We start from the raw sequence: 26,928 nt of genomic DNA on the forward strand, positions 1-26,928 counted from the left end.
TCAAGTCCATTTTACAGAATAAGCAACCAGCGCTCTGAAAGGTACGGAACTGAGCATCATACACTTAGTGGAGCCAGGATCTGGGTCTCAATGTAACATGGAAGTGCCTCATTATTAATAATAATATTGATGGTGAGAATAATCTGAGCAGCATTATGTTTAACAAAATTTATTGATTGCCCACCCTATGCCCAGCACTCTCCCAGGTCCTGGGGATATGGCAGCAGACAAAGTAGTCTCTGGTCTCAGGAAGCGTACATTCCAATGGGGAAGAAAGGCAGTAAATTATTAAACATAATATGATGATGTTGTGGGGAGATATCAAGTAGAAGAAGGAGGACAGGGAAGGTAGAGATTGGTGGATGCTGTTTTATAAGGGAGATCAGAGAAGGTCTCTAAAAATGTGACATTGTAATAGGCTCCTGAAGGAATCTTCTGGATATCTGGGAGAACATTCCAGAAAGAGGGAACAGCCAGGGCAAAAGCTCTGAGAATACGCTCAAGGAACAGCAGGGAGGCCCGAGTGGCAGGAGCAGAAAGCAGAGGAGATGGGGAGGTGGGAGAAGTCAGGGAGGCAGGTGCCCGGGTCCTTGTGATGGCTCCGTGGCTCTGAGCAGGATAGGAGGGACCACACAGCTCTGAAGTGGGTGGGTGTGTTTTAAAAGACTCCTGGATACCAGGAGAGATGAGGCTTGCAGGAGACAAGAGAGGGAGCGGCGGGTTAACGCATTGAATCCAAGTGAGAAAGGCTGGGCCATATCATAAGACCGGCTGAGATGTAACTGGATTCTGGATGTATTTGGAAGGACTAGGTGATGGGATTTGCTGATGATTGGGTATGAGGTGTGAGATGGGGAGAGGAGTCAGGACAGCTCTGGAGCACATGGCATTTATTGAGATGGAAAGAATGGAGGAGGCATTTATGGGATGGGCAGCAGCAGACCTGAGGGTAGGGAATCAGAAAATTATTTTTCATGAAGCACCGTACTCAACCTGAAGAATGTATTTTCTCATTTAATCCTCCCGACCACCTCCCATGCTTGGTACTATCAGTTGCCACATTTTCCAGTTGTTGCAAAAAACAGAGTTAATTTCTCAGGTGGAAAGATCAACTAACATGCGCAAGGTCACTCGCTAGTAAGGATTTGAACCCAAGACTGTCTGATTCCAAAGCCCATGCTCAAAAAATGTTAGCCCTGGCCCAGTAGCTCAGTTGGTTAGAGTGTTTTCCTGATACACCAAGGTTGTGGGTTTGATTCCTGGTCAGGGCACATTCAAGAATCAACCAATGGATGCATAAATCAGTGGAACAACAAACTGATGTCTCTCTCTCTCTCTCCTTTCCTTTCTCTTTCTCTCTCTCTAAAAAAAAAGTTCAGTACCTGTCTAAGTGTTTCACTTTTTTCCCCTCTCCCTCTCTCTGACTACATGTGTGCCTGTATATTTTTATGCATTGTAAAAACCCTCCCACATATCTGGGAGCATGGATTTTTATTGTCATTTTCTAATTCTCACCTTCCTGCTGGGAATGCAGTTTTTGTGCATGGGTTTGAAGAAAGGTCCTCAGCAAGGTTAGGAAAGCAAATGCCTGTATTTTCACCTGGCATGACTTCTGAGGCCGTTTTCTGTCTTGCTGGCAGGGGTTACATGAGCATGAAATGAGATGACAGCGATATTTGTAGTTACATGTTATCTAACTTGCTGGGCAAGCCTCATCCACAGAATAGCTGTGGCCAAGGTTATCGCATCCAGAGGCTGGCTTCTGGGTCTGGCTGTCCTCCTTGAACCTCTTGGTTTTCTTCAAGGTATCAGAAGTTATAAACCCATGGTAATATGTTGGCTCTGCTGAAACCAGCCCAGCCAGGAGGACTCCTCATGAAAGAGGGTGATGTTTGTTCCTCTCTTCTCTTTACAGACTTTAGCTGGTGAATATTTCCATAAGGCTGCACAAGGCGGACACATCGAAGGGACCTTGTGGTGCTCTCTCTACTATATAACAGGCAACCTGGAGACGTTCCCCAGAGACCCCGAGAAAGCTGTTGTGTAAGAATCTATCAGATGTTGTCTCTGAAGGGAAAGCCATCTACAGTCATTGCCCCTTCTCCTCGGGGAGTGTGTCCCAAGACCCCCAGGGGATGACTGAAACCATAGATGGTACCAAACCCTATAGAAACTTTTTTCTTATATATACAGACCTTTTCACCTAAAGGAAGCCATTAATGGCTTCTCTTTGGCATATCTGAATTGCCAACATTACCACCCTTGTGCTTTGGGCCATTATTTACTAACTGGTTTTAAAAATTATTCTGTATCCCATTTCACTAGCTTGTTTTTTATATATATACATGTATATATACATATATGTATATATATATAATATAAAGTATATTTTATTGGTTATGTTATAGTAGTCCCAATTTATATTTTTTTATAATATTCATTTAGTGGTTGTAAACCTGAAGATTACAATAGGCTAATTCATTATTACTAATTACTATTTTTAATAATTAAGAATAATTATTCAAAATTACCCTCCAGGATAAATTAGAGAGCAGAAACAAAACAAGAAAGCATTATTTTAAAAAATCAGTGAAAATGTTTTAATGAAGTACCAGAATTCTTGGTAAAGATGATTATTTCCAAGGTGAAGGAATGAAGATGTACAAATGTATAGTGACAAAGTACTCACAGGATGTAAAGTACAGCACAGGGGATATCATCAGTAATATTGGGTTCACTCTGTGCGTTGTCAGGCGGGTACTTGAAATATTAGGGGGACCACTATGTAAAGCATATGATTGTCCAACCACTATACTATACACCTGAAACTGATATAAAATAATATTGAGTGTAAAGTGTAACTGAAAATAAGATTTAAAAAAATACCCAAACAATGTTATAAATCCTCATTCTAAAATAAAGGTAGGACAAAAAAAGAAATTAATATTAATTACTATACAGATGTCCAAAAAAGAGGATCTTTTCCTGTATTGGTGGCTGTTGTCCATTGGGAACCTTTCATTTCTTTGTTCCCATAAACGGACAACCCCTCAGCATTGCTAAGCTCTCAAAATGCATCTCTCTTTACCTTCTTAACATTCAGTTCTGGTTTGTTGCTCTGTAAAAATTCTAACAAGCCAAATATTCCCCAAGTGGGGTTTATTGAAATCATATAAAGAAGAAAGCGATTATTCAATTTGCCACAGTTTGGATATTTTTCTCTTTCCTTCCCTTTTCAGATGGGCAAAGCACATAGCTGAGAAAAATGGCTACTTGGGCCATGTCATTCGTAAAGGCCTCAACGCCTACCTGGAGGGCTCATGGTAAGCTCGGGCCCCCCGTTACCGCGAACTCTCTCAGCCCCTGCCTTTCAACCTGCTACTGTAGTCTTATGAGCTGGAGCTTGAAATGCAACCAAAAAAGCAATTTGCAGGGAAATCACGGCCTCTCAGTAATACTATTCAGATACTATTCAGAGTATCACAGACTGATTGGCTGTTGATTGGAAAACATAGCATTTCCATGTTTAATTATACACAAAAATTAATTCTCTAGAGGGAGCATCCATGTTCATCAAGTTGAGAGACATGTGAATGTGTTGACTTCTCTTCCCTTCAAGCTTGTTTCTCTCGGTTTTAAAGTCTAAACGCAGCACAGGGGACTTAGCCGACCCTCTGCTTCTCGCTGGCACGTCATAGAAGGTCCAGGATTTTCACTGTGTCTGAGGGAAGAAGAGAATTAGGGCTCAGGCTACGCCCCTCCATAGATATTTTACTACATCTTCTGTGGCCAGGAGCCTGAGATTATTGCAGGACGTCACACACAGGACCTCTAATGTCACAGCCATACAGACTCCCCTTCCTAACCTTCTTCTGATGGAGCTAGCAAATGTCCCCTGTGCTCTATGGGATGAAGGGCGCCCCATGACCACATGCATGACCACTTCAGATCCCCCTCCGTTTGCTGTTACTTAATTTTACAAATAAGGGCACACCTCTCCACACTCTACCTGACTTCATCTTTTTATCTTCTTCTGTCAGTTCTAGCACTCCATCTTCCTTTTCCCTGGGGCTACCTTTTCTTGGCTGGTTTATTGCCTAAATGATCTGGGTATTTCAATAATAACTACAAAGACTATGCAAATCAGCACATATTTCTTCAGAACACTGCCTCAAAGACATTAGACCAGACTTAACATCGATCATACTCTGATCAAAACCTTAATTAAAAATTTTAAATGTAAGTCCAAAAGAACGCCGTTTTCCCCTTCGGTCCATGGGTGCCCACGTAGTCAGCAGAGAGCATCTCGGCGGAGAGTCTTAAATCAGATAGTGCAGGCGAAACGAGCTCAATGAAAGAGAGCACCACATAAAAATGTGTATTATTAACGTCCTGTGAAAGTTTATCTGTGGCCTCACTTTGCACAGTAGGAAAGAATTTTTTAATGAAATTATTATTTTCTAATTGATACATCTTATAATTTTTGTGCTGTTTTATCTTGCAAAAATCCCAAATTTGACTTTATTCTCTGTTCTCACCTTCCAAACTTCCCACCCTTTGCTCCTCACAAGCTCCTTAGAGGGAACTAAACACTCAAATATCAAAGTGACTATATGTGAGGCTTTCCCAAAGGGAGAGCATGTCTGTAAATAGCCCCCGACACACACACACACACACACATGTGCGCGCGCGCCAAGAGGTCTGACGCTTTTTCCCATAAAGAGGATCTGTCTGTAGCTTAGCTTTTCTGCCTTACTTTTGAATTTAACATCACTTTAACATTTAAAAATTTGCTGTAAAAGTCAAGATGATTTAAAATTTTTGTGGCCTGCTGTCTTTCTTAGAACATTCAGTCATGAGAGATGATTTTTTTTTTTCCAGTGGAGGAATTAATTGTGTCCTGCCCTGTGAGTTTGGGGTTTGGATTCGGCTCAGCAGATTTTACCAAGTCCATCACATATGGGGCACCTTGCCGTAAGCTGCAGTGGCTGCCAGCCAGGAGGGCATGGGGTAGTTCGCTGCCTCATCTCTTCTTCATGCTGAACCTCCTGCAGTTCCTCAGATGGCCTGTGTTCTGTCTGACCCCCGGGCCTTTGCACGTGCCCGGGAGCCTCACCTAACTTCTTGTTCCTTTTGGTCCTTCCATGGGTCATGATTGCTCTTTACTTGTTGATTGCCCTGTGAATTGTATCCCAGTGCCAGCACCTAGTAGCACCTGGGAAGTGCTCAAAAACTATGGAGTGAATGAACTTAAGGCAAAGAGAAGAAGTATAACTTAAGCGCCATGAACAGTATATGAGGAGGAAGAGATGCTATCTGGTCTGGGGGACTTAGGCCAACCTTTGTAACGGAGACCTTAAGGGATGCGTGGAATGGCCGCTTAGCCCTATAGGGATCAGCATGTCTTGGGAAGGGGATCACAGGAACAAAAGCAAAGAGGGGGGGGGAAATTCTGGGAGTGTCTAGAAAATTTTAGGCTACCCAGTTTGCCTGGAGGGTAAGATTTGTAAAAGGGAGTGATATAGAACAAGACCAAGGAGGTGCTATTTTGCGGAGTTTTGAATGGAAGGTTATGTCCTTTTACTTACTTTGTGGAGCAGCAGGGAGCCATCGGTAGTTCTGAGAGAGGGTAGTGACATGACGGAGCTGGTTCTGAGAAACGTAACCGAACAGCTGAATAATGATGAAAAGAAGGGAGAGCCTGAAAGAATCCAGGTAAAAGGAGCTGAGCGTTGGAGTGGGTGAAGTGGCATCAGCCAGTTGGTTTGTTTTTCTCTCCTTTTGTCATAGAGTAGTTGCTATATATGAAAACGCGATATATACATAAGTTCTAAAGCATAACAATGAAATGAACACCTGAAACCTACCATTCTACTTAAGAAATTGACCTCTTGGAGCCCCGTGCATTGTATGTCCCTCCCAGATTACACCCTCTCCACACCCCCAGTACCCAGAAATAACATCGTCTTGAATCTTGCTCTTTATAGTTTTTGCTATTCACGTGTATATTCTTGAACAAGAGGTTTAGTTTGGCTTGTTTCTGAGGTTTCTATTATTAGAATATTAGTATACATGCTTCTTGTCACTTAACATTATGTTTTTGAGATTCATATATTTAGACGCATGTCCCCGTAGGTCATTCATTTTCACTGCTATCATATACCACAATTTACTTACCAGTTCTCATATTAACACATATTTGGGCTGTTACCCATTTTTTTTTAATCCTCACCCAAGGATATGTCTATTGATTTTAAAGAGAGAGAAAGGGAGAGGGAGAGGGAGAAAGAGAGAGAGAGAAGCATCAATGTGAGAGGGAAACATTGACCAGTTGCTTCTCGTTACCACCCCGACTGGGACCGAACCCGCGGCCTTATTAGTTATAGGATGATGCTCCAACCAACCGAGCCACCCAGCTAAGGCACCCCCCCCCCTTTTTTTTGTATTTAAGTACAATGTGTCCATGAACATGTTTATGTATATCCTGACCCACAGAGGAGGAGTTTTTCAAGAATGTAAACTTAGGAGTAGGGTCACATGTTGGACTTTACAATATAATGCCAATTATTTTCCAAAATGATTTCACCAGTTTTACTCTCCTGCCAATCCTCTGTACATTTCTGTTTCTCCCTATCCTTGCTAATCTTGATGCTGGTGCCAAAATATTGTTCAAGATAAGTCTCAATCTGAAGTTGAGGCCTTTTCATATCAATTGGGAGAAACATCTAGTACCCATTACAATGGGAATTTTTTGTCAAAATATATTTGAGGCTGAGTGCTTTCATCTCTCTGAGCCCCCAAACCTGCCCCAGGGGTTAAATAGGAAATAGAAGAGCATGGCCTCCCATAACATCTCTTTTCTGGGTACCATCTATTTTGCTGTAACAAAACTAAATCATCTATCAATGTCCCAAGTCCAACCCCTTTTTACATTCTTTGTGAACCAATTTATTCTGGGCGTTATTTTCAAATTACACATGTCAGTTTGATGAGCTTGTGCTTTTCTGTGTTGCTCTAAGATTTATATGGGATTGTTTAAAGGAGGAGTGTGTTTGAGAAAAAGCCTTTTTGCTGTATCGGCTTAATACTGAAGATAATGTTGTCATGCCTGAGGCTGTCCTCGGACACCGGGAGAAATCAGCTAAGGAGAGGCCAGCTGTCATGTTCTATTTCTCTCCGCCGTCGCCCTGCATGTGTTTTATCTGTGAACTATGTGTTTTATTGTCCTTTGTCTTAAATGCACCCTGAATACTTAACCCAGGTGTTTGCCCAATTATGGTGGGCTTGAGGCAAGATAAGTAGGCGTGCTAAGTTCCAGTTGAAAGAGATTCACCTTTTGGCAGTAAAGCAGGAGTCCTGGGTTCCACTGGGACCCCAGGATTATTTTCCATCCTTCCAGTTTGAGCTGCTTCAGGCATTGTTAGAAAGGAGCACTGAGAAAATAATATAATTGTTTGAGAATCTGCTCATAGGTCGTCAGATTCACAGATCACAGCCAGCAACCCAGGAATTGGTTATGAAGCATCACTAGGAAAGTTCTGTAAATGTATATGCTGACTTTGAGGTGGGAGGGTAGCAGATGTGCCCTTAATTTCGTTCTTTACTCTAAATTACCTCCTCTCTGCATCCACCCCACCTCCCCATTAGAATGACTGTCTGGGGGACAGTTGCACTTGAGTGCATTGGAAATAAAACTGGAAGCTTGGGTTGGCTTCCTAAACCTGGAGGAAATTTCTAGGAGGGCAGTACAGTTTTATGGCTTGTTTTGGGGCATCCTGCCCATAGCAAAAGCTGAGAAAATGATTGTCCCATAAATATAAGTACAGAAATATCTGTAATTAATACTTTCAGGCAGTTTCTGTTGAAAAGCAAGCAAGAGCCATATGCTGTGGATAGGGTTCCCGCAGAGGTGGTGTGTCTCAGAAGTCTTAATAAGCTGAGCAAGTCTGGTCTTCAGTGTTGAACCCTCGCCGATAGTTCACTCTTCGTTATATGAAAATAGATGGCGGTAAAAGCCGAGTGCACCGGCCCCTGGTGATTGCTTCTGCAAGATGGAAGTCAGAGGTGGATATCTGTTCAGTACTTCTATTAACATCGATGTTTCCAGGCATCTCTTTTTGATGGATTACAGTGCTTCAAAGGAAATGCACAAAGATTCTATGAAATTTCCTCCTGGCTTATACAGTAATTGGACAGTGAAAGCCTCTCTGTAAAACCTGTTTACCACATCCCTCCACCACCACGGAAGTAACTTCAGAAACGAGATAGTGTCTTTATATAGTTTATCATAGTGACTCTGTTTTACAGGAGGGTCAACCTCATGCCCCTGACCCCTGCCACAAATTCTAATAGTCTACTACTAGTTGACTGCTGTCTCAGGAAAACTCATTTTGTTACATTTTAATAACCAAAGTCGCATAACATGCAGTCACAGTGGCAGAAGGAGCCAGCTCATTCATCTTGGGGGGAAACTGAGGCACTGGTGCAAGCCTGACTATCTCGGAAGACACTTGAGATTATAAGCCCTTTGGAACAGAACCTTATTGTGGAGTGATAGGGACTTTGTGCTGGCCCTTTCACACATCCTCAGTCTCATCTGAGATTTCTTGTCGCCAAACATGATTTTCGCAGGCCACGTAAGAAAATGCTTGTGTGTCTTTCGTGCTGTTGTGGGCTTGTTAGCTGACTTGCCTTTGCAGGGGACACTGCTTAGCCAGCCTCGTGTCGCTTTAGAATGAGTCATGGCTAATTGGTTGGCTGCCTTGGTGTCTTGAAGACCAAGAATCAGCTCACTCAGCAGCCATGTGGCCCGTGACCTGCAGTATATCTGAATGAAGGTCTGCCGTTCCAATCTGACTCCCCGGTCACTTCTGCCTGCCCCCAAGGGATGGCCTGCCAGAAGCTGCTCTCGCAGTGCAGCGCAGGTGATTTCAGAATTTGCTTCCCTTAGTCCCCCTAATCCAACCGTCCCCACGCTTCCTTAAATCACTTCCTAGGTGGAGTGAAAATTAAGAGAGACTTCTTAATGTCAGCTGCTTAAAGTGAAAAAGAAGCTCTTGAAACAACTTTTTATGGTTAAAATAAATTTTTACTCATCAACTGGGTGACACAAAGAAAATAGAGAAAATCAGATCAGTCAAAAGTAAAGAATAAAAATGACTTGCATTCTTACCGCCTAGAAATAAGTACTGTTAGCATTTGGGTAGATAATTTTTGTGCATATATTTATCTGTGTATGTCTGTATTCAGTTTTATTTCTGTTACACGAAAATGGAATTGCACTTTTTTTTATCCTGTTTATTTTTTTCACTGAATAGATAATTGTGCATAGACATCTTTCTACATTTTTGAATAGCCTTCTACCTCATTTTTCATGGCTTCATCTGAAAGTGGCTACACCATGGGTTAAGTTAAATGGTCACTATTTCAGATATTTAAATTCTTACCAGTCTTTTTTTTTTTTTCCCGTTCATATAAATATCTCTGCCATGAACTCCTGCCACAGAATCTTTATATGTCTCTGATTGTTTCTTTAGAATAAATGCTCACAGGGGGAACTGTTGAGCAGGTGGCCTGTGCATTCTGAAGACTTCCCACATGGAACCATTGCATCAATCGCCTGCCCCCCCCCCCCGACCCCCCCACCCCCACTAGCAGTAGTGGTAGGAATACATGTATATCCATTCCCCGAGCTCTTGCCGTGGCTGGTATTTATGAGTGCCGTGCCAGCCAGCCTTTCAACAGATGAGAAGTGGTGTCATTGTTTTGCAATATTCAGTTACTAGTGGTGTCGAACTATTATTTATTCAGATGTGTTTCTGGCCCTTGCTATCAAACCCCTTGTAAACTGCCTCTCCTTTGCCAGACTTCTAATGCACCACAAAAGCTCAGCTTTAATTAAGCTTGTTCAGAATCCTAAGCCCCATAAAGCCTTTCACAAAACAGAGGACTCGAAGGCACAAGACTTTTTTTTTTTAAATCCTGCCATCTCCTCTAAGAGGGATGGAAGGATTTGAGAACCTAGCTGACATACCATTCGGCCAGTAGAGGTAGCTGTTGTATTAACTAGCTCTGAGCCTTATCTGTCAGTTCAGCCTTTAAGAGAGAAAATAAATCAGCGCATGCAGTATTTTTAACAACAGTATTTATTTAAAAAAAAAAAAAAAAACCTCGCGGTTTTGTGGTTTTTTAAAAAACTGCTTATTTTGTGCCCTTATGTTTAACCATCAACTTCTCTGTGAATATTAGTAAAAGCCGCTATATGAAATTTATTATTAATCATCTATTTTTAGGCACGAAGCGTTGCTGTATTATGTTTTAGCAGCAGAAACTGGAATTGAAGTGTCACAGACAAATTTAGCTCACATCTGTGAGGAGAGGCCAGTAAGTAGATGCTTTCTTCTCAGAACAGAAGCTCTGAGGTTAAGGATGATGAATTGGCGTTTTAGGGAGTCGGAATTAGTCATTCAGCAGAAATATTAATGAATTAACTTTTTCTCCCCTTTCACCCCCTTAGGACCTGGCCGAGAGATACTTGGGTGTTAATTGTGTTTGGAGATACTATAATTTCTCTGTTTTTCAAATTGATGCTCCTTCATTTGGTATGTATAGAGAAACTGGTACTAAACTGAAGCTTTGGAGGCTTTTAATCTTTGTTAACAGGAAACATATAACGGCTTTGTGTGCGGTATAATATTTCTAAACAATTAGGAGAGAGTGAAAATTCTCTGCTCTTAAGATCCTGACTGAACTCTGCTCTCTGCCTCACGCTGTGGACGTCTCCTCGCCCATTGGCCCTGCTAGCCTTGACCCACCAATTCTTGAGTCCGTGAGAATCCAGGAGAGAAGGCTATTATGGAGAGATTCTCTGAGCCAGTGCCCTTTGCCCCTCAGACAGGTTCCCTCTCTTCTTCTGCTCTGTTCTGTATGGTAGGGGCTGCCCCTGGGAAGTTCAGTTCCCAGACTCCTTTGCTGTGGGGCTTTTGGTTCGTTTCAGTCAATGGGCGGCTCTGGCGGGAAATGGCAGGATGGGGGCAGTGGAGGAGCCCAGGCATTTCTGTCCTCTCTCCACTCCGTGCTGTGCCTCTGCCAGTGGCTGCGTAGCCATGGTCCCAGCCTGACCGTCCACACTCTGTGGCCCCAGCTGAGCCTTGGCCCAGGGGTGGCAGTAGCTTCCTGCATTGCTGATGCCTGGGATGCCGTTTGCCTTATCATCTCTTCCAATACCCTGGTGGCCCTTTCCCAGTGTGGAGATCTCTCTTTTGAACTATCCGACATGGACTCTTGGTCTGAATGGATGCTGAGTGACACGTACATTCTTTCTCTTTTCTTTTCTTTTTTAAAGATTTTACTTATTTTACTGTTTTAGAGAGAGGGGGAAAGGAGGGAGAAAAAGAGGGAGAGAAACATCAACCAGTTACCTCTCACACACCCTAATCAGGGGGGCCTGGCCCACAACTCAGGCACGTGCTCCTACTGGGAATCGAACCGGCAACCTTTTGGTTTGAGGGATGACACCCAATCCACTGAGCCACACCAGTCAGGGCAATACATACATTCTTAAACAAAACGTTTTTCCTCAAAAGAAAAATAAAATATATGGCTTAAGTCAAGAAAAATCTCTAGTCATCAAATCTAGGCAGCAAAATTTCAGATGTGAAATAAAGTGCCCCCCAAATCCTTGACCGATCGGGCTGCGATCCTCACAAATTGATCTATTCAGGAGAGCTACCAAGCAAAGCAAGAAAATGTGTCTGGAAATGTGCGTACTCAGCAGAAAAGCCTTTTTTTTTTCCCTACTGACACATGAAAAAAAAAAAAAGAACAAAACCCTAAAGATGTTCTGTATTAGGATTCTGGTAGGAAAAACTCTCAGTCATGGGAATGAGCCTATCATTTAAAACATTGTTCTGAAATAAAACCACTTGACAAATGCATCTGTGCCTTTTGTCCTGCAGCATATTTGAAAATGGGAGACCTTTACTACTATGGCCACCAAAACCAGTCACAGGACCTTGAGTTGTCTGTACAGATGTACGCCCAAGCAGCGCTGGATGGAGACTCCCAGGTAAATAGCAACAGCAAGAACAACAGAAATGAGTTCTTGGTGGTGCCCATTTGTGAGGTCGCAAGGCCTTGAGTTCTCACCAGCTCTCTCTTTATATGCTTCCCGGATTACAAGTCATTTCTCATCAGAGTCATCCACAAGTCCCTCACAAAGACCCTGTGAGGACACTAACCATAATGGCAAGCCTTGATTGAGTGCCTACTCTATTTCCCCATGAATCTCACAGCAGTCTCGTGGGGGTGGGGACTAGGAGACCCAGTTTATAGTAGAGGATACCAAGACTGACAAGGTGATACATTACTCAAGGCCAAACCATCAGTTAGTAAGCGAAGCAGCCAGAGCTTCTGGCTCCAAGCCCAGGAGTCTTTCTACCAGAATCCGTCAGATGAACTCACCAGGTAGAAACTCAAGAAATTGCAAGTATGGTCAAAATGGAAGTGCTCTGCTTGGGTGGTTGGGCCAACACTTCAGGAATAGGACTCCACTCTCAGTGACTTTTTAAAAAAAAATGTATTTTGGAATATTTTAAGATTTATGGAAAAGTAGCAGAAAGAATCCAACGGAGTTGCTGTATACCCTTCGTCCGGCTTCCCCTGATGTGAATATCTTGCTTGGCCACAATTCCATTATGAAACTACAAAGTCCATGTTGGTTTAGCGCCATAAAGTACACTTCCAACTCAGTTGGGACTTCACTCGTTTTTCCACTAAAGTCCTTTCTCTGTCCCAGGAGCCCACATTGAATTTAGTTGTCATATTTCTTCGGTCTTCTTCAGTGTGGAACAGTTCCTCAGTCTTTCCTTGTTTTTCATGACCTTGATACTTTTGAAGAATGTTAGCTAGTCAGGTATTCTGTAGGATGCCCCTGGATTTGGGTCTGGCTTCTGTTTTCTAGTGCAAATGAGATTATGCCTTCAGGGCAAGGTGAGCACAGAAGTGACATGGCCTTGTTGCATCCTAGGAGGCGCACCTGATGTCTTGTTGGTGATGAGCTTGACCTCAGTCACTCAGTTAAGGTGGTTACTGCTGGGTTTCTCCCCTGTAAAGCTAATATTTTTCTTTCTATTTAGAGATACTTGGGGAGAGAGTTTGAGACTATGCAAATTATTTTACTTCACAAACTGCTACTACTAATTTTAGTATCCTTTGATAGATCTTGCAACAATGAGTGTACTAATGATGAGTCTCTAGTTCTCTCATTTCCTCCGCATTTGCTAATCAGAATTCTCCCATGAGGATCTCAGGGCCATTTTCACAATGAAAGTGGGGATAGTTGTTACCCTGGTAGGCAACAGGTTTCTGGTGCTGTGCTTTGGGATTTGATCACAGAGCAAACATTGGAAACTGATCCCTGTCGGTCTTTCTTTCTTTTTTTTTTTTTTTTTTTTTCAGGAGGTCCTACATCAGAGTGGTTCTTTACCTGGATTAACATCCCTTATCTCTATCATTTCCTAGCGATTTGTATATGGCAAGTCACTAAATCACTGAGTCTTCATTTTCTCATTTGTAAACTGGGAACAATAATAACAACAACCTCAGAGTTTATGAGATATTTGATGTAAAAGAACTGAGCCCAGCAATGGCCATCATCTATTCTGTTATTATTTCTTCTGGAATGAAATACGAATTGGTGCTAAAAGAATTTGCTGTAGAGTCAAACTCCCTTAGATGATATCTGTTCATACTAAAAATTAGGTCCAGACCCCCCCTTTTTTTTTCCAATCTGATTTTTATCATTTGGAAAGATAATGTTATAAAAACATTAAAATATAATTTTAAAGAAAAAAGTTAGAGAATGCACTCCCCATCCCATGGCAGAGGCTTTATTCCTTCAGGTCTGCCGGTTCCCTTCAGTTCCTGCCATAGGCCAGGCAAGGGTACCTCTGTAATGTTAACTACTGTGCACACACCATTCTTTTCACAAATTGTAGGACTATGTACATTTTATTGCACAGTTGATGTAACTGTTACTCTTAACCACTTCTCGTATTCTGCTGAGCTAATAGACTGTAATGTATTAAGGTTTATCTTATTGGTAGACATTTATTATTTGTTTGCTAATTTAATCATTGATTTGGCACATTTATTCAGTCCTGCATGTCTGAGACAGTGCCTAGTGGTGAGAATATAAGATTAAAAAATAGACAGTATTCCTTGCTGTCATGGGATTATAGCCTATACAGGAAGATGAGGAGGCCTTTTCCTGTTGGATTGTAATTATAACTGGTGCTACAATGAACATTTTCATATTTCCATCTTTTAGCTCCATTTGAATAATTTCTTTATAATCTAAGGGAGAGTATTACTAAGTCAAGCAATCTTACTGGTTTTATGGCTGCCTAATAATAATTTACTGCTGACTGGCTTTCTGAAAGCGTTTTCCCGTTAATACATCACCAAGCAGTGGTTAAGTGTAGGAGGGTAACTGAAATGCTGTCCACACTGGATGTTTTGATGACTTCATTTTGCTAATTGAATAATTTGAAGTTGATACTTCTTTGTTGTTTTATATTGCATCTACTTGATTTCTAGTGGGGAGGGACACTTTTACATGTACTTATCTATGATAATTTACTCTTCATATGTTTATGTGAAGTCGCTATACTTGTTTTTTGCCTGTTGATTTGTTGGATATCTGATACTTTTAAAAATTTAAATCACAATTAGTTTTTTTTTTATACATATACCTAGTAAATAATGAACCTTAAGCTATTACATTGCACATAAATATTCCCCTAGTCTATTTTCTCATTTATTTTAATCTTATTATTTTTCCATTCTTCAGAGGCTTTAAATTTTTATATGGTACTTTTTTTTTTCTTTTCTTGTACTATAATAAGTTTTAAGAGTAACTTCTTTTCAAATCATGGAGAAATACTCTATTTTCTGTATGTGTGAGAGTGTCTTAAAGATACTTAATGCTGCCCTGGGTGGTGTGGCTCAGTGGATTGAGTGCTGGCCTGCGACCAAAAGTTCACTGGTTTGATTCCCAGTCAGGGCACACGCCTGAGTTCCGGGCCGGGTTCCCAGTTGCAGACGTGCAAGAGGCAACCAATCAGTGTATCTCTAACACATCAATGTTTCTCTCCCTTTCTCCCTCCCTTCTCTTCTCTCTGAAAATAAATAAATAAAATCTTTATTAAAAAAATTACTTAATGCTTCCATCTATATAGAGGTTATTTGGAAGCATGGGGGAGGTTAAGACTGGAGACTCTGGACCCTGTCTGCTTTTGTTTGCATCCCAGCTCTGCTCCTCTCTAACTGTGTGACCCTGAGAAAATTCCTTAACCTCTTTGTTCCACAGTTTCCTCATCTATAACATGAGGAGCATAATAGTAGCTATCTCAATTTGTTGTTATGAACATTAAATGAATATGTAAAAACCAGAGCAATGCCTCACATAGCGTAAGCACTCAGAAGATACCAGCTGCTATCATTTTGTCACGATTATTGCAATGGATGTTTGTGAGAGTCCTGGCATACACACCCAGACGGATGGTGATTTTCACTGAGATTGCTGTCAGTGGCAACTGAGAAGAAAGACCAAAAGGAGAATATGTCATTAGAACATGACCATGAACTCCTTGGAGGGCAGCAATCTAGTGAAATTCGCGAAGCCCTAATGCTCAGTAAGGTCGTCTCTTGTTTATTTCTTGGTCTGGCCACACACTCAGCTTATGATGGACAGTGCATCTCCTCCAGGTGGTACAATAGCTCCTATCCTTGATGAAGCACCTCTGCTGCCGGGCTCCTGTGTTATTTTATTAGACCTGCACAGCCCAGTGAAGCAGATCTTACCTCTGAGGGTCAAGAACAAGGTGTATAAGAAAGCCGAGAGGAAATGTACCAGAAGGGAGGTCTGTGCCAAGAAGAATTGCAAGACTCCCTACATCAGAATACCAGTCATCAGCACCCCCAACCACAAAAACATTCTGTTAGATTCCTGACATGCTGAGGGTGGCCCAGGGCATAGTCTTCAGTGATGGACATGGCCTTCGACTCGGCATTCTGGTTCTGTTGGTGACACAGGGCACGTTTTCCAGTGAGTTCTGTTTCAAAGAGTGAGCAGGAAAGGACAGATCCCCTGGTTGACTGGCTTCTGAGCAGATGGGACCCAGCATTCTCTGAAAGCCTCCTGGTTCTCCTGCAAATAAATTTCTCAGATGCATATATTTAGGGAAACAATTCATCAATGAAGATGACAAAACCATCTGGCTCTAGGGACTGAAAAAAATATCTAGAGGTTGTAAAAGTTTACATTCTGATGAAGGGAGTGTGTCTGGGTTTTATTATAAGGAGTTGATGAAGTTGCTTTGTGGCTTGTTTTCAGGGATTTTTTAACCTGGCTCTGCTAATTGAGGAAGGTGCTATAATCCCACACCACATTTTGGATTTCTTGGAAATTGACCCAACTATCCATTCAAATAACATCTCCATCCTCCAGGAACTGTACGAAAGGTGAGTTCAGAGCCTCTTTACCACTGGAATCTGGAGGAACCCAAGTGGATGCTGTTGACATCTTGGTTAAAGTTAGCCTGACTCTTATTTTGTAATGTCACTTGTTATAAAAAGGGCTCAGGTCTTGTTTTGATTAGCGAACACTCAACTGGACCCAAATTTACTTCTGTTTTCTAGTTTCTGAGGCTTAAGGTACAGAATGAACTTGATCCCAAGTTAAGGTGCTTACTGAGGTTTTCCACAAGAGGGAGAAAAATAATGGGTCTGATTAGACCACACTTCTGCAAGACAGGGAGGCATTCTGACATCTGGACTTTGGACAGACACTTGGACAGAGGTATTGCTCTGCCAGCTTCTATGCTTCGTGGACCTCCTTGACCTGTTGGCTTTTTATTAAGGACAGAAGTGACCTTTTCCTGAGCCTTCTGGCAGGATCCTAGCATGTTAGGGCAGGCCTGAACCCCTGAGAACTGGCTTTCTTCCTTTGTCTCTCATCCCAAGTGTGCCCCCTTGTCCCCAAGCAGAAAAGGGCAGGTTTGAGGATCTGAAAATGCTGGTCATGGGTAATGCCACCAAAGTTTGCTGACGTGTCGAAGTGCCCTGTGCTCTGTGTCTGCAGGTGCTGGAGCCACAGTAGTGAGGAGTCCCTCAGCCCCTGCTCCCTGGCCTGGCTCTACCTTCACTTCCGGCTCATCTGGGGTGCTGTCCTGCACTCTGCTCTGGTAGGTACTGTCTCCTGCCAGACCTGCCTTCGTGGTCCTGGGCCCTGTCCATCATCTGACATGTGCTCCTGGTGTTTGCAGACCTACTTCCTGGGAACCTTCCTGCTGTCTGTGCTGATCGCCTGGACCCTGCAGTATTTCCAGTCTGTCTCAGGTAGAGATTTCTGAAAGGCCAGGGCAATAAAAAACGTAGCAGTCCTTTTTCCTTACCAGAGAAATTACCCTCTCCCTCCTCATGTCCTTGGCCATGCTATTTCCTTTTGTTAGAATGGTCATGGGGTGGGGTCCTTCTACAGGCCGGGCGTATTGTAAATATCTGGCTGATGGAAGACCCTAATGACTATTATGTATTTCAAATTAGGCAGTTTTTTTTTTAACAAGAAACTTAAGAAATTGAACCTAAATGTCTTCTCCCACTGAAAATATCTGCTAGCAAAATTCTACCTATGTGTTCCTTAAAACCCACCTCCAAGGCCCCCTCCAGCGGGAGATCTTATCCTATTTATTCCAGCCAAAGGATAACAAATCCAATAGGATAATAAGCAGGCACCATGATCAATAAAAATACCCAGCCACACAGATTCAGAGGAAGGGTCTGAGGAAGAATGCAAAGTAAACATTTATTTTAGTGTGGTTTCCACTAGTTACTATTATTTTTCTGCACTAAGGTAGGGCAGTAGTTAAGAACATCTATTTGGGCTTAGAGTCCAAGCTTGGCTACTAATTAGCTATGTGACTAGTAGCGAGTTATTTCACCTTCCTGATCCTCCAATTTCTTATCAATACAATGAGGTTATAATAGGGATGTTAAAAGGGTTCAGTGAGCCCTGGCTGGTGTGGCTCAGTGGATTGTGAGCCAGCCTGTGAACCAAAGGTTGCTGGTTTGATTCCCAGTCAGGGCACATGCCTGGGTTATGGGCCAGGTCCCCAATTCAGGGCACGCGAGAGGCAACCACACATTGATATTTTTCTCCCTCTCATTCTCCCTCCCCCTCTCTCTAAATAAATAAATAAATAAATAAATATATATATATATATATAAATAACTGTTTAAAAAAAACACATAATACCCAATGACAACTGTAGTTAAACCTTAGCTCTTATATGTATTTGGCATGTGAAACCTTCTCAATAAATATTAGCTGTTACATCTACCTCCCCATTAGAGCATAAATTGAGGCAGAGGAAGACCTGTCATTTGTGATCTCACACTTAGTAGGTGCTCAAGTTTGCAAACATCTCTCGTGGAGGATTATAGTTTCCCACCATCTGGGATGGCTGCAAAAGGACGTAATCGCTCATGAAGACCAACAGGGACATTTGCAAATGGATCCATTAGGACTAGACGTGGCATTTGAGCAGATAACGAAAAGTGAAAGGAGCCCATTTCACATCAGATCCAGTGGCGAGGCAGTCACTGTTACGAGAGGCTCACACAGAATCATTCCCCTCTGACGCACCTGAGGAGAACAGGAAACCAGCAGAGGTGCTTCCAGGTTGGATGCCCTGTGGTATATCCACTTATAAATTTTCCCTCATGCAAATTCTGCCCCATCCCAAAATTTGTTGCCAGGTACAGCCCGTTTATTTTGCATCTTGTCAGTGTTTTCCATTTCAAATTATCTTTGTCATTTCTCCTCTGTAGAAATATTGTTATGATTATTACAAATGCAATTCCGTTAGAGGAGCTGAAAATTGTCTTTATGATTTTATGCCAGCTGGTAGCCATGAAAATTCATGGGCTGGTGGAATTGCTTTTATCAGAAGTCGTCTCTTTTTCCTTTCCCAAGTCTTCATTATCAGTCCCTCCACATTCCCGTCTCCTTGTCCCTCCTGCGCCTTTGTATATTTGCCCTTCCTGTGTATCCTTGGCTCCTTCACACATTTTCTTCATGTTTTTCAAACTCTTTCACTTGCTTCTTCCTTAACAGCCCTCCCTCTCTGTTGACCAGCCTCAGAGAAGTCTGCAGGCAATCTTAAAAATGATTTAATTCTCTGAAGAATTGGGGCCAAAGGGATGAAGTGGCCTGCCCCATAATCACAAAATAAAGCCCAAGAAAGGATGTAGGGCAGCAGAATTTTAAACTTTTCCAGTCTCGCCATACTTGAAAACATTCATTATCACTTCTCTCCAGCCTATTGTCCCCTTACATAAGAAGTACTTTGCAGCACATTTTTGGTGCCCGGACACGAATGATAATTAACTTGCCTACATAGGTATTTTTTTAAAGGCTGCCCTAACATAAATATAAAGGAGAACTAAAAAGAAACTAATTATCATAAAATAATATCTTTTTCAATATGTAAATTCTAGCCCCACGCTTCTTAGTTTTAATGTGCTTATGAATCACCCAGGGAGCTTGTTAAATGCAGATTCTGATTCAGCAGGTCCGGCGTGGGCTCTGAGATTCACCATCTCTCACAAGCTTTAGGGTGGTGTCCACAGCGCTGTTCCGTGGACCACACTTTCTGTCATAAAGGCCTAGCAGTAAAAAATGTCCACATATTCACATATTTCCAAAATGTGCCCCACAGTGGTGCCTACCAGCCCTGTTAGAATGAGAGTTAAGTTAAAATATATAATAAATTATTTTCACATCTTTCAGGTTGTCAACCTAAGTGCAGGTTGGCAGTGCTTTCAAAGTAAGAGGGTGCTATTCCATCGGCGACGGGTGGGGGCAATAAAGGCGCAGAGAGCGAAGAGAAGCCACTGCAGGAAGCCCCTCAGAGGGCATTTACCACTGGCGTCTCCCCGATGAGCAGGTGCAAGGTCCCTGGCCTGCCCCGTGGGAAGGGGGAAGGCGCAGTAGATGCCGGCGCAGTAGCCACGGCATCGTAAAGCGAGCACAGCAATGAAGTGGGACTGGATGTGAGAGTTAGGAGCCCACCTTAACAAGTGTTGCATAAGGATTGTGCTGTTGATTAGGTAAGGATTGTGCTATGGATTAGGGATCTTGGTCATTCTGTGATTCGCATTTTTTTAGTCAGTTGTTTTTAAAAATGAGTGATTTACGGTCAAACCTTTACCTTGAGGTATCCATCCATTTTGCGTTCAGCTCCGACTACCTTCATTTCCCCCTGAGCTTATCTGCTCTGTGAGGTATAGTCCACATGTCACTTGCATTTGCTACATTAAGTTGTCCCACATTCTGGAGGCTGGCAGTGCAGGACAGTAGCCGGCAGCACAGGCTTGTAGTCGGACTACACGGGCTGTGTGACCTTGGGAAAGGAGCCTACCTGTGCCTCAGCTTCCCATTTGGTAAAACAGCAGAAATAGTATAGCTACCTCCTACTGTAGTTGCGAGAACCATGTAAGACAACAGATGTAAAGTGCTTAGTACTCCGCCAATGTTAGCTCTTGGGAAGTAATGTCCTAGGGGCATGTTACCTGCTATGAAAGCAAGCTGACACCAGGTAGTGCCTGCATTAAGATACTCAGTTTACCTCTATAACACACACAATTACCAGAGCCTGGCATGTTTTCCTATGTGGGTAGACTCTGTCTAAAACATAAGATGCTTTTTAAGGCATCTAAACAAAGATTTTGAGCAGTCTATCAAAGGCACCCATAAAGGTACACAAAAAATATCACACACCTCTTTTATGACCTTTAAGGGAACTTACTTTTGACTCAGCTTCCCTTCCACCAGGCAGCTCAGTCTTTCTTGAGGCTAATGCCTCCCAGGGGAGAGCCCAGGTCCCTGGCTCTCAGGTAGCATTAGCAACACTCATGTGTCACAAGTCTGACAGTGGAACATACACAGTGTCCCAAGGCCTACATTGTCGCTCCAGGTCCATTGGCTTTGCAGCTTCTGGGTCACCTAGGAGTCCCATTGTCTTTGCCAAAGCTGACCACCATTAGCCTTTTTTCTCCCAAATCTTCTTTTCTCAGATGGTTGAAAATGCAAGGTGAGCGCTTCGCTGATGGTATGGCCCACGGCTGGGCTCAGCCACTTTCCCAGGCTCCAAAGAGCTCCTTTTCCTGGTTTAGTGCGTCTCTAAAGCACTCTTCCTCTCCCCTCTGTCAGGGACGCCAAGCATAATTGCCTTAATGGATTCAGGCTTTCAGGAAAAAAAAACAAAAACAAAAAAATCCCAAAGCAGAGTATGTCTAAAACCATCTTCATTTCTCCCCTGCCACAAATCTCCCCTGCGACCAAAAAAAAAAAAGCATGAAACCTGGCTGTCTGCCTGAAGGAAGGTAAAGGGAAGAAGGGGAAAAATGTAAATGGCCTTTTCAAAGGAAGAGTCCTGCCTAACTAGTATTAGCGTAAACTTTGTGTCTAAATAGAATATACAGTATAGAATGAGATTTGCAGAACTACCAGCTGCTCAGTATGACAAGTAACCTTTTAAACCAATGTCACCTACTCAAAATATTCATAATTTAAGCCAACTCATCCTTTCTGCCTAAGTGGTTAGCCTAGCGTAAGAGGAAGACGATATACACAAGATTAATTAAACTTTTCCCTACTCTTTTCCTGTCCTCTACATTTCTAATTAATGAGGTTTCTACTAAAATTACAGTAAAATGTCATGAAATGTGGTGCTCATAGAAGAAGCAGTAGCCTTCAAGTCAGAGCCATTTAATGGTGAGGTTTCACTTTTCTCCTGTCTCATTACGCTTGGCGTCCTCCCAGTAGCTCCACTCACAAAAAGGGTTTAAATGACAGGATTACATATTTGTCCTGGGCCCTGCTTGACCGAGAAGCCCAAAGGAAGGAGGCTAGATCTTATTTATAGCAAACGACTTCCAGGGCTCTGGAAGTCCTTTTGGACATTCTACTGTCTCGATACACCCAACATGTTCCCTCGTGTTCTTCCCCATATACGCTCGCTTGGTGGACTGGCAAGCCGATGTTTCTCCTACAGTGGTCCACAATGGGGGTTGGCAAGTTTTTTTCTGTAACGGGTCAGATAATGAACATTTGGGGCCTTGAGGCCCATCTCTGTCACAATGACTCAACTCTCCTTATGGTGCGACAGCAGCCATTGATAATACATGAAAACAAATGGTATGGCTGGTCACCAATAAAACTTTTCAGTGGACATGAAAATTTGAATAGCATGTTTCTCACATGCCATGAAATATTACTCTTCTTTTGAAAGAGTAAAACGTCAGACTTAAAAATGTCTGAACCATTCTTCAGTTGTGAGCCACACAGAAATAGGCAGGGAGCCACATTTGGCCTGTAGACTGCCGTCTGTCTACATGACTCAGAGCCAGCTCTTGATTGTCCCCACTAATGTACAGAAAATGGTCCCCTAAGCAGGAAGTAATCCCCAAATCACTTATATTTGGCTCTGGGATATACTCTGTAATTTTTTAAAACAACATGCCCATTTTCCTGGTTACCTTGATTTTAGTCCGGTAATCAAATTAGCACACACTCCAGGTGAGCACAGAAGAAGAGGCCACTTGAAAATCATGACAGGCAGTGGGGGGCTTGCCCAGCGGTGGAGGAGGAGAGCTCTTTCCCACGTGGGTAATAACGAGCTTACTGTAGAAACATCAAGCATTTTTATTATGCTCTGACAAGAAGATTTAAACATGGCAATGCTGATTATGCATTCTTTCTACATTTACACATTGGCACTTTTTTGTTTTAATCAGAAAACTGATTGCTGATTTATCTCGTTACCATGGTGATTTAAACATTTCCCTGAGCTTGAAAAGGAAAAAAATGAATGCCTTAGTACTTCATTAACTTACTTCCTCAGAGCTCATCAGAAAGATCAATTTGAGGGCCCGAGGGCCAAGACCATCTCATCTAATCCCCCCTGTTCACAGATGAGGAAACCAAAGGCTACGAGATTCAAGCATTTCAGAAATGAAATTCTGCTCTTCAATATCTACCCCAAAGTAATCTCTTGGTGGTAGATAAATGAGACTTGACCATAACAGGTCTCTGGACTCCAGCAAATGATCTTAGTACCACATCACTGGGCCTCCTACTCCCTGCCATGGTTAGATCACCTGCCAGAGTGATGGCTGTAACCTAGAAATGTCACATCATTATGTATGTAACATCCTCGGCCCCCCACCCTGCCACTGTCCTGTTCCTTCAGAACAGTCTGGATTCACAAGATCTTCTGCAGGTATTGAAAGGGATTCCTGGGAGAGTTCCTTTATGTATCCTGAAAGGCCAGAGGCTTTGCAGCCCATTATTGAATTTCTTAGAATGGCCCCTTGAAGATGGCCATAGGTACTTGGAGTTGCAACTCTTGAAGGGTTTTTCTAGAAGTCAGAGTGCCAACATGTAGTGGCATCTTCTTAAAGTCAAAACATTTCAGGATGGACATTTGAGAACCTTTAAAAATGGTCCCACCAACTGAAAACTGTGAAGGACTCCAGGGTTCCTGAGCTTAATTAAGATGACTGGTTAAAAGCAAGCTAGCAATTATTTGCCCAGACGATGGCCATTGTGTTGGCATTTGTCACCCATTCCTGAAGACCACTACCCTCATTTTACACATGAAGAAACTACAGCTCAGAGTGGTTAAGTAACTTGCTTAAGATCGCTCAGAGCCATTTGACTTTTGGTCTTTCTGGCTTCAAAGTTTCTGCTGTTTTTTTAGGTGATTGAGGCCTGAAAGGGAACTGTAGATATCCCAGAAACAAATGCACCAACTTTATCCTCGAGCCTACAAGCCATGCACCTGAAATTAATAAATCCTAACATAATTCTATAGTAAACCAGGTCACTAGTGGTAACTAACATTTGTTGAGTACCTTTGCCTGCCAGGCACTGTTTTAAACACTTTAAACATTAGTTTATTTAAGCCTAACAGGTCAACAGGGGTATAGATATTTTTATTTTCCCCATATTTTTAGGAGAGTAGGAAACTTGTCCAAAGTCACATAACTGGTAAAGGGCAGAGCAACCAGGTTCCAGAGCCCACAGTCTTATAACCGGGACCCCTTGTGGCCTCAGTACTGTTGGCATTTGCAGTTGGCGTTTGGAGCTGGATCATTTGTTGTTGGAGGAAGCTGTCACTTGCATTGTAGAAGGCTCAGCAGCATCTTTGGCCTCTACCTACTATATGCCAATAGCACCCACCCTCCAGAGTGACAACCAAAAATGTCTTCTCACATTGCTAACTGCCCCCCTGGAAGGCAAAACTGCTCCCTTTTGAAAACCACTGACCTAAACTATAAAACTATATAAGCCTCCGTACATTTATGGTGGTCCAACTGCCTACCGAAAGGTAGATTGATAACTAATTAAATCTAATAATTATGCTTTCCAAAATTGTACACATTTATTGAAATAAAATATTTAAACCAAATTTGGTACATCATCCAAATGGAATAAGAATGGAAATCAAACCAACACTCCTTTCTAATTGATTGGTATAATTCATAGCTTGCATTACATCAACACCATGGGGGGAAAAAGAGATATGACCCCAAGAACCATCGAGCAAAGAGTTGTTTTTTGTTTTTTGTTTTTGTTTTAATTAAAACATTTACCTGGAAGTCACAGCATAAATGTAGACCTTAGAGCCCCCACAATGTCAGAACCATTATATATCTATTCCAATCTGTCATGTTAAAAAGGGGACACCAAAGTCTAAAGAACTTAGATAATGGTCCAAAGCTGCTTATCTAGTTAGTTGCAGGGCCACTAAACTAGAAGCACCTCTCCTGGCTTGCTAGGGTCTAGGTGTGGTTGTGTGCCCCGTGTGTGCTGTTGTGAATACTCACCACCTGTTTGTGTGTGTGTCTCTGCAGCCAACAGTTTCAATCCGACACCAGCTGGGGCCTCCCCGGACCCCACCGCTCCCACTGCAAGTCTAGCTATGACTCCAGCTGCAGATGCCTCTGCTCAGGACCAGCCCACAACCACTAATAACCCAGAGCCACGTGGGTGAACTGTGCACTCCAGGTCTCTCCCATGAGAGAGAATCCTTTTAACAGATGGTGTTGGAAAGCTGGGGCCACGGCACTGTACTGATAAACACCTTGAACGTCTTGTCAAGTGGATGTGAACTTTGCACTTGGTGTCTTTTTTCTTTCAATCGAATTACGAAGAAGTACGCAGAGCAGACAGTGGTATTAAAGGCATTTCAAGCAAATACAAGGAGCATCCTGATCCTAGGGGCATGTTGGGGAGGTTAGCAACATCTGTGATGACCATTCCTGCTGATTCTGTGTTTTGGGAGTCATACTTTGCCCTGCAACATATCCGAATCCCTGTATACGGGACAGATGTTAAAAATCTTAGCCCCTTGTTCATTCCCTTCTATTCAATAACAGAAAATTGTGACTTAAACCAAGTTAGATAATATCCCAGTACATGCGTTTGCCACAACCTTGCTCCTCAAAGTCCAATCAACAGATTTCAATTTGACTTCCAACACCCAGCAGTTCTAAGGCACCTTGAAATAAATAGGTTGTGGCTGGAAGTGCAGGGACGGTGATGGCTTTGTAAATTGGTTTACAGTTTTCTCCTGGGGTTTTTCTAGGGTCGTAGTGCTTCCAAATCATTCAATGACATTGTTGGACATTGGTTACTTTTCAGCTGCAATCCATAAAATAACATTTAGAAAATTTTTAGTATTTAAGTGTAGCCTTCTCCACGAATTACCCATTAGAATAGACTGACAGCAGTGGGATATGCAGGCAAAAAGCCTTTAGTTCACAATCATCCCCATTTCTTATGCCTGCCTGAGTCCCTGTAGGGTGTGTGTGTGTGTGTGTGTGTGTGTGTGTGTGTGTGAAAGAGACAGACAGACAAAGAGGGGTAGGAAGGGCAGATTGTGCACTGTATGCTGCTAAGGTAGTAAATAAACTGGTGTTGCAATATTGTGTGTCCAAACTACTCTTTGCACTACTTTATTTACAGTAGTAAATAAAAATTATTTTTATAACATTGACTCCCAAGAAGTGGCTTTTTTTCCCTTTTCCTAGTTGCTGTTGTCATTGGATGAAGTGCTCAGGTTTATTCATCCCCCTGAGGAAGAAAAATAAAAGTCCTTCTAGAAAGCTCGGGATCTGATCCGGCGATGTTTGCATGGGATCAGACATTGCTTCAGGGTTTCTGGCTGCTCTAAGGCTGGATTCATATCAATTCTGGGTTAAGTTTACAACCTACTGTGCTCTGTGTGCTCTCGTTTTATAGCAAAGCATATCCTCCCTGCTTGTGTGCAAGCCAGAGCTTGGAGCTCTGGATTCAGATTCTGGTTCTGTAACTTCCTAGCTCGGTAATCCTGGGTGAGTGATTAACCCTCTGAGTCTCAGATTATTGTTTCCTAAAACAGGGGTAATAAAATTCACCTCCTGGGCTTTTCATGAGGCTTAAACGAGATTATGTGTGGAAAACTTTCAGGTGAGAGCCCTGACTATGGTTGCTTGTTCTCGTGAGAAAGAAATGTGAGAGGCCAGGCCAGGGCTCTGTGCTGTGCCTGGATCCTCTTTTCATAACAAACACCCCATTCCTCCGTCGCTGGGATCATGGGCTGCTGGCAGCCACAGCTACAGCCCGTAGTGAGAATGGCCATCGCTATGGGGACCTGCCCAAGGTTACAGCCCTGCCAGAGCAGCTCATGGCCAGTGGCTTGCTGATGTAGGGCAGGCTTCCTCAGTCTCCGCACTATTGAGATCTGATGGCTCCTGGGTGGGGGCGGGGGTTGTCTCTTGCATCTTTAGCAGCAGCGCCCCTGGTCTTTACCCACTAGA

The 26,928-nt window shown here is 42.7% G+C and overlaps 1 protein-coding gene across 1 annotated transcript in view; it reads left to right on the plus strand.

Moving 5' to 3' along the window:
* The window catches only part of SEL1L3 (SEL1L family member 3), a 93,763-nt gene extending 67,708 nt beyond the window's left edge, over positions 1–26,055 (plus strand). Inside the window, exons 16-24 of the mRNA XM_090267007.1 lie at positions 1,916–2,043; positions 3,240–3,323; positions 10,293–10,383; positions 10,517–10,601; positions 11,958–12,067; positions 16,397–16,524; positions 17,144–17,246; positions 17,328–17,400; positions 24,982–26,055. Of these exons, the coding sequence (XP_090123133.1) occupies positions 1,916–2,043; positions 3,240–3,323; positions 10,293–10,383; positions 10,517–10,601; positions 11,958–12,067; positions 16,397–16,524; positions 17,144–17,246; positions 17,328–17,400; positions 24,982–25,121 (942 nt within the window). The 3' untranslated portion in view covers positions 25,122–26,055. The remainder of the gene's footprint in view (positions 1–1,915; positions 2,044–3,239; positions 3,324–10,292; positions 10,384–10,516; positions 10,602–11,957; positions 12,068–16,396; positions 16,525–17,143; positions 17,247–17,327; positions 17,401–24,981) is intronic.
* Positions 26,056–26,928: the final 873 nt, after the last annotated feature.

Source organism: Furipterus horrens, unplaced genomic scaffold, assembly GCF_987537825.1.
Source record: "Furipterus horrens unplaced genomic scaffold, mFurHor1.1.pri manual_scaffold_2, whole genome shotgun sequence".
NCBI lineage: Eukaryota > Metazoa > Chordata > Mammalia > Chiroptera > Furipteridae > Furipterus > Furipterus horrens.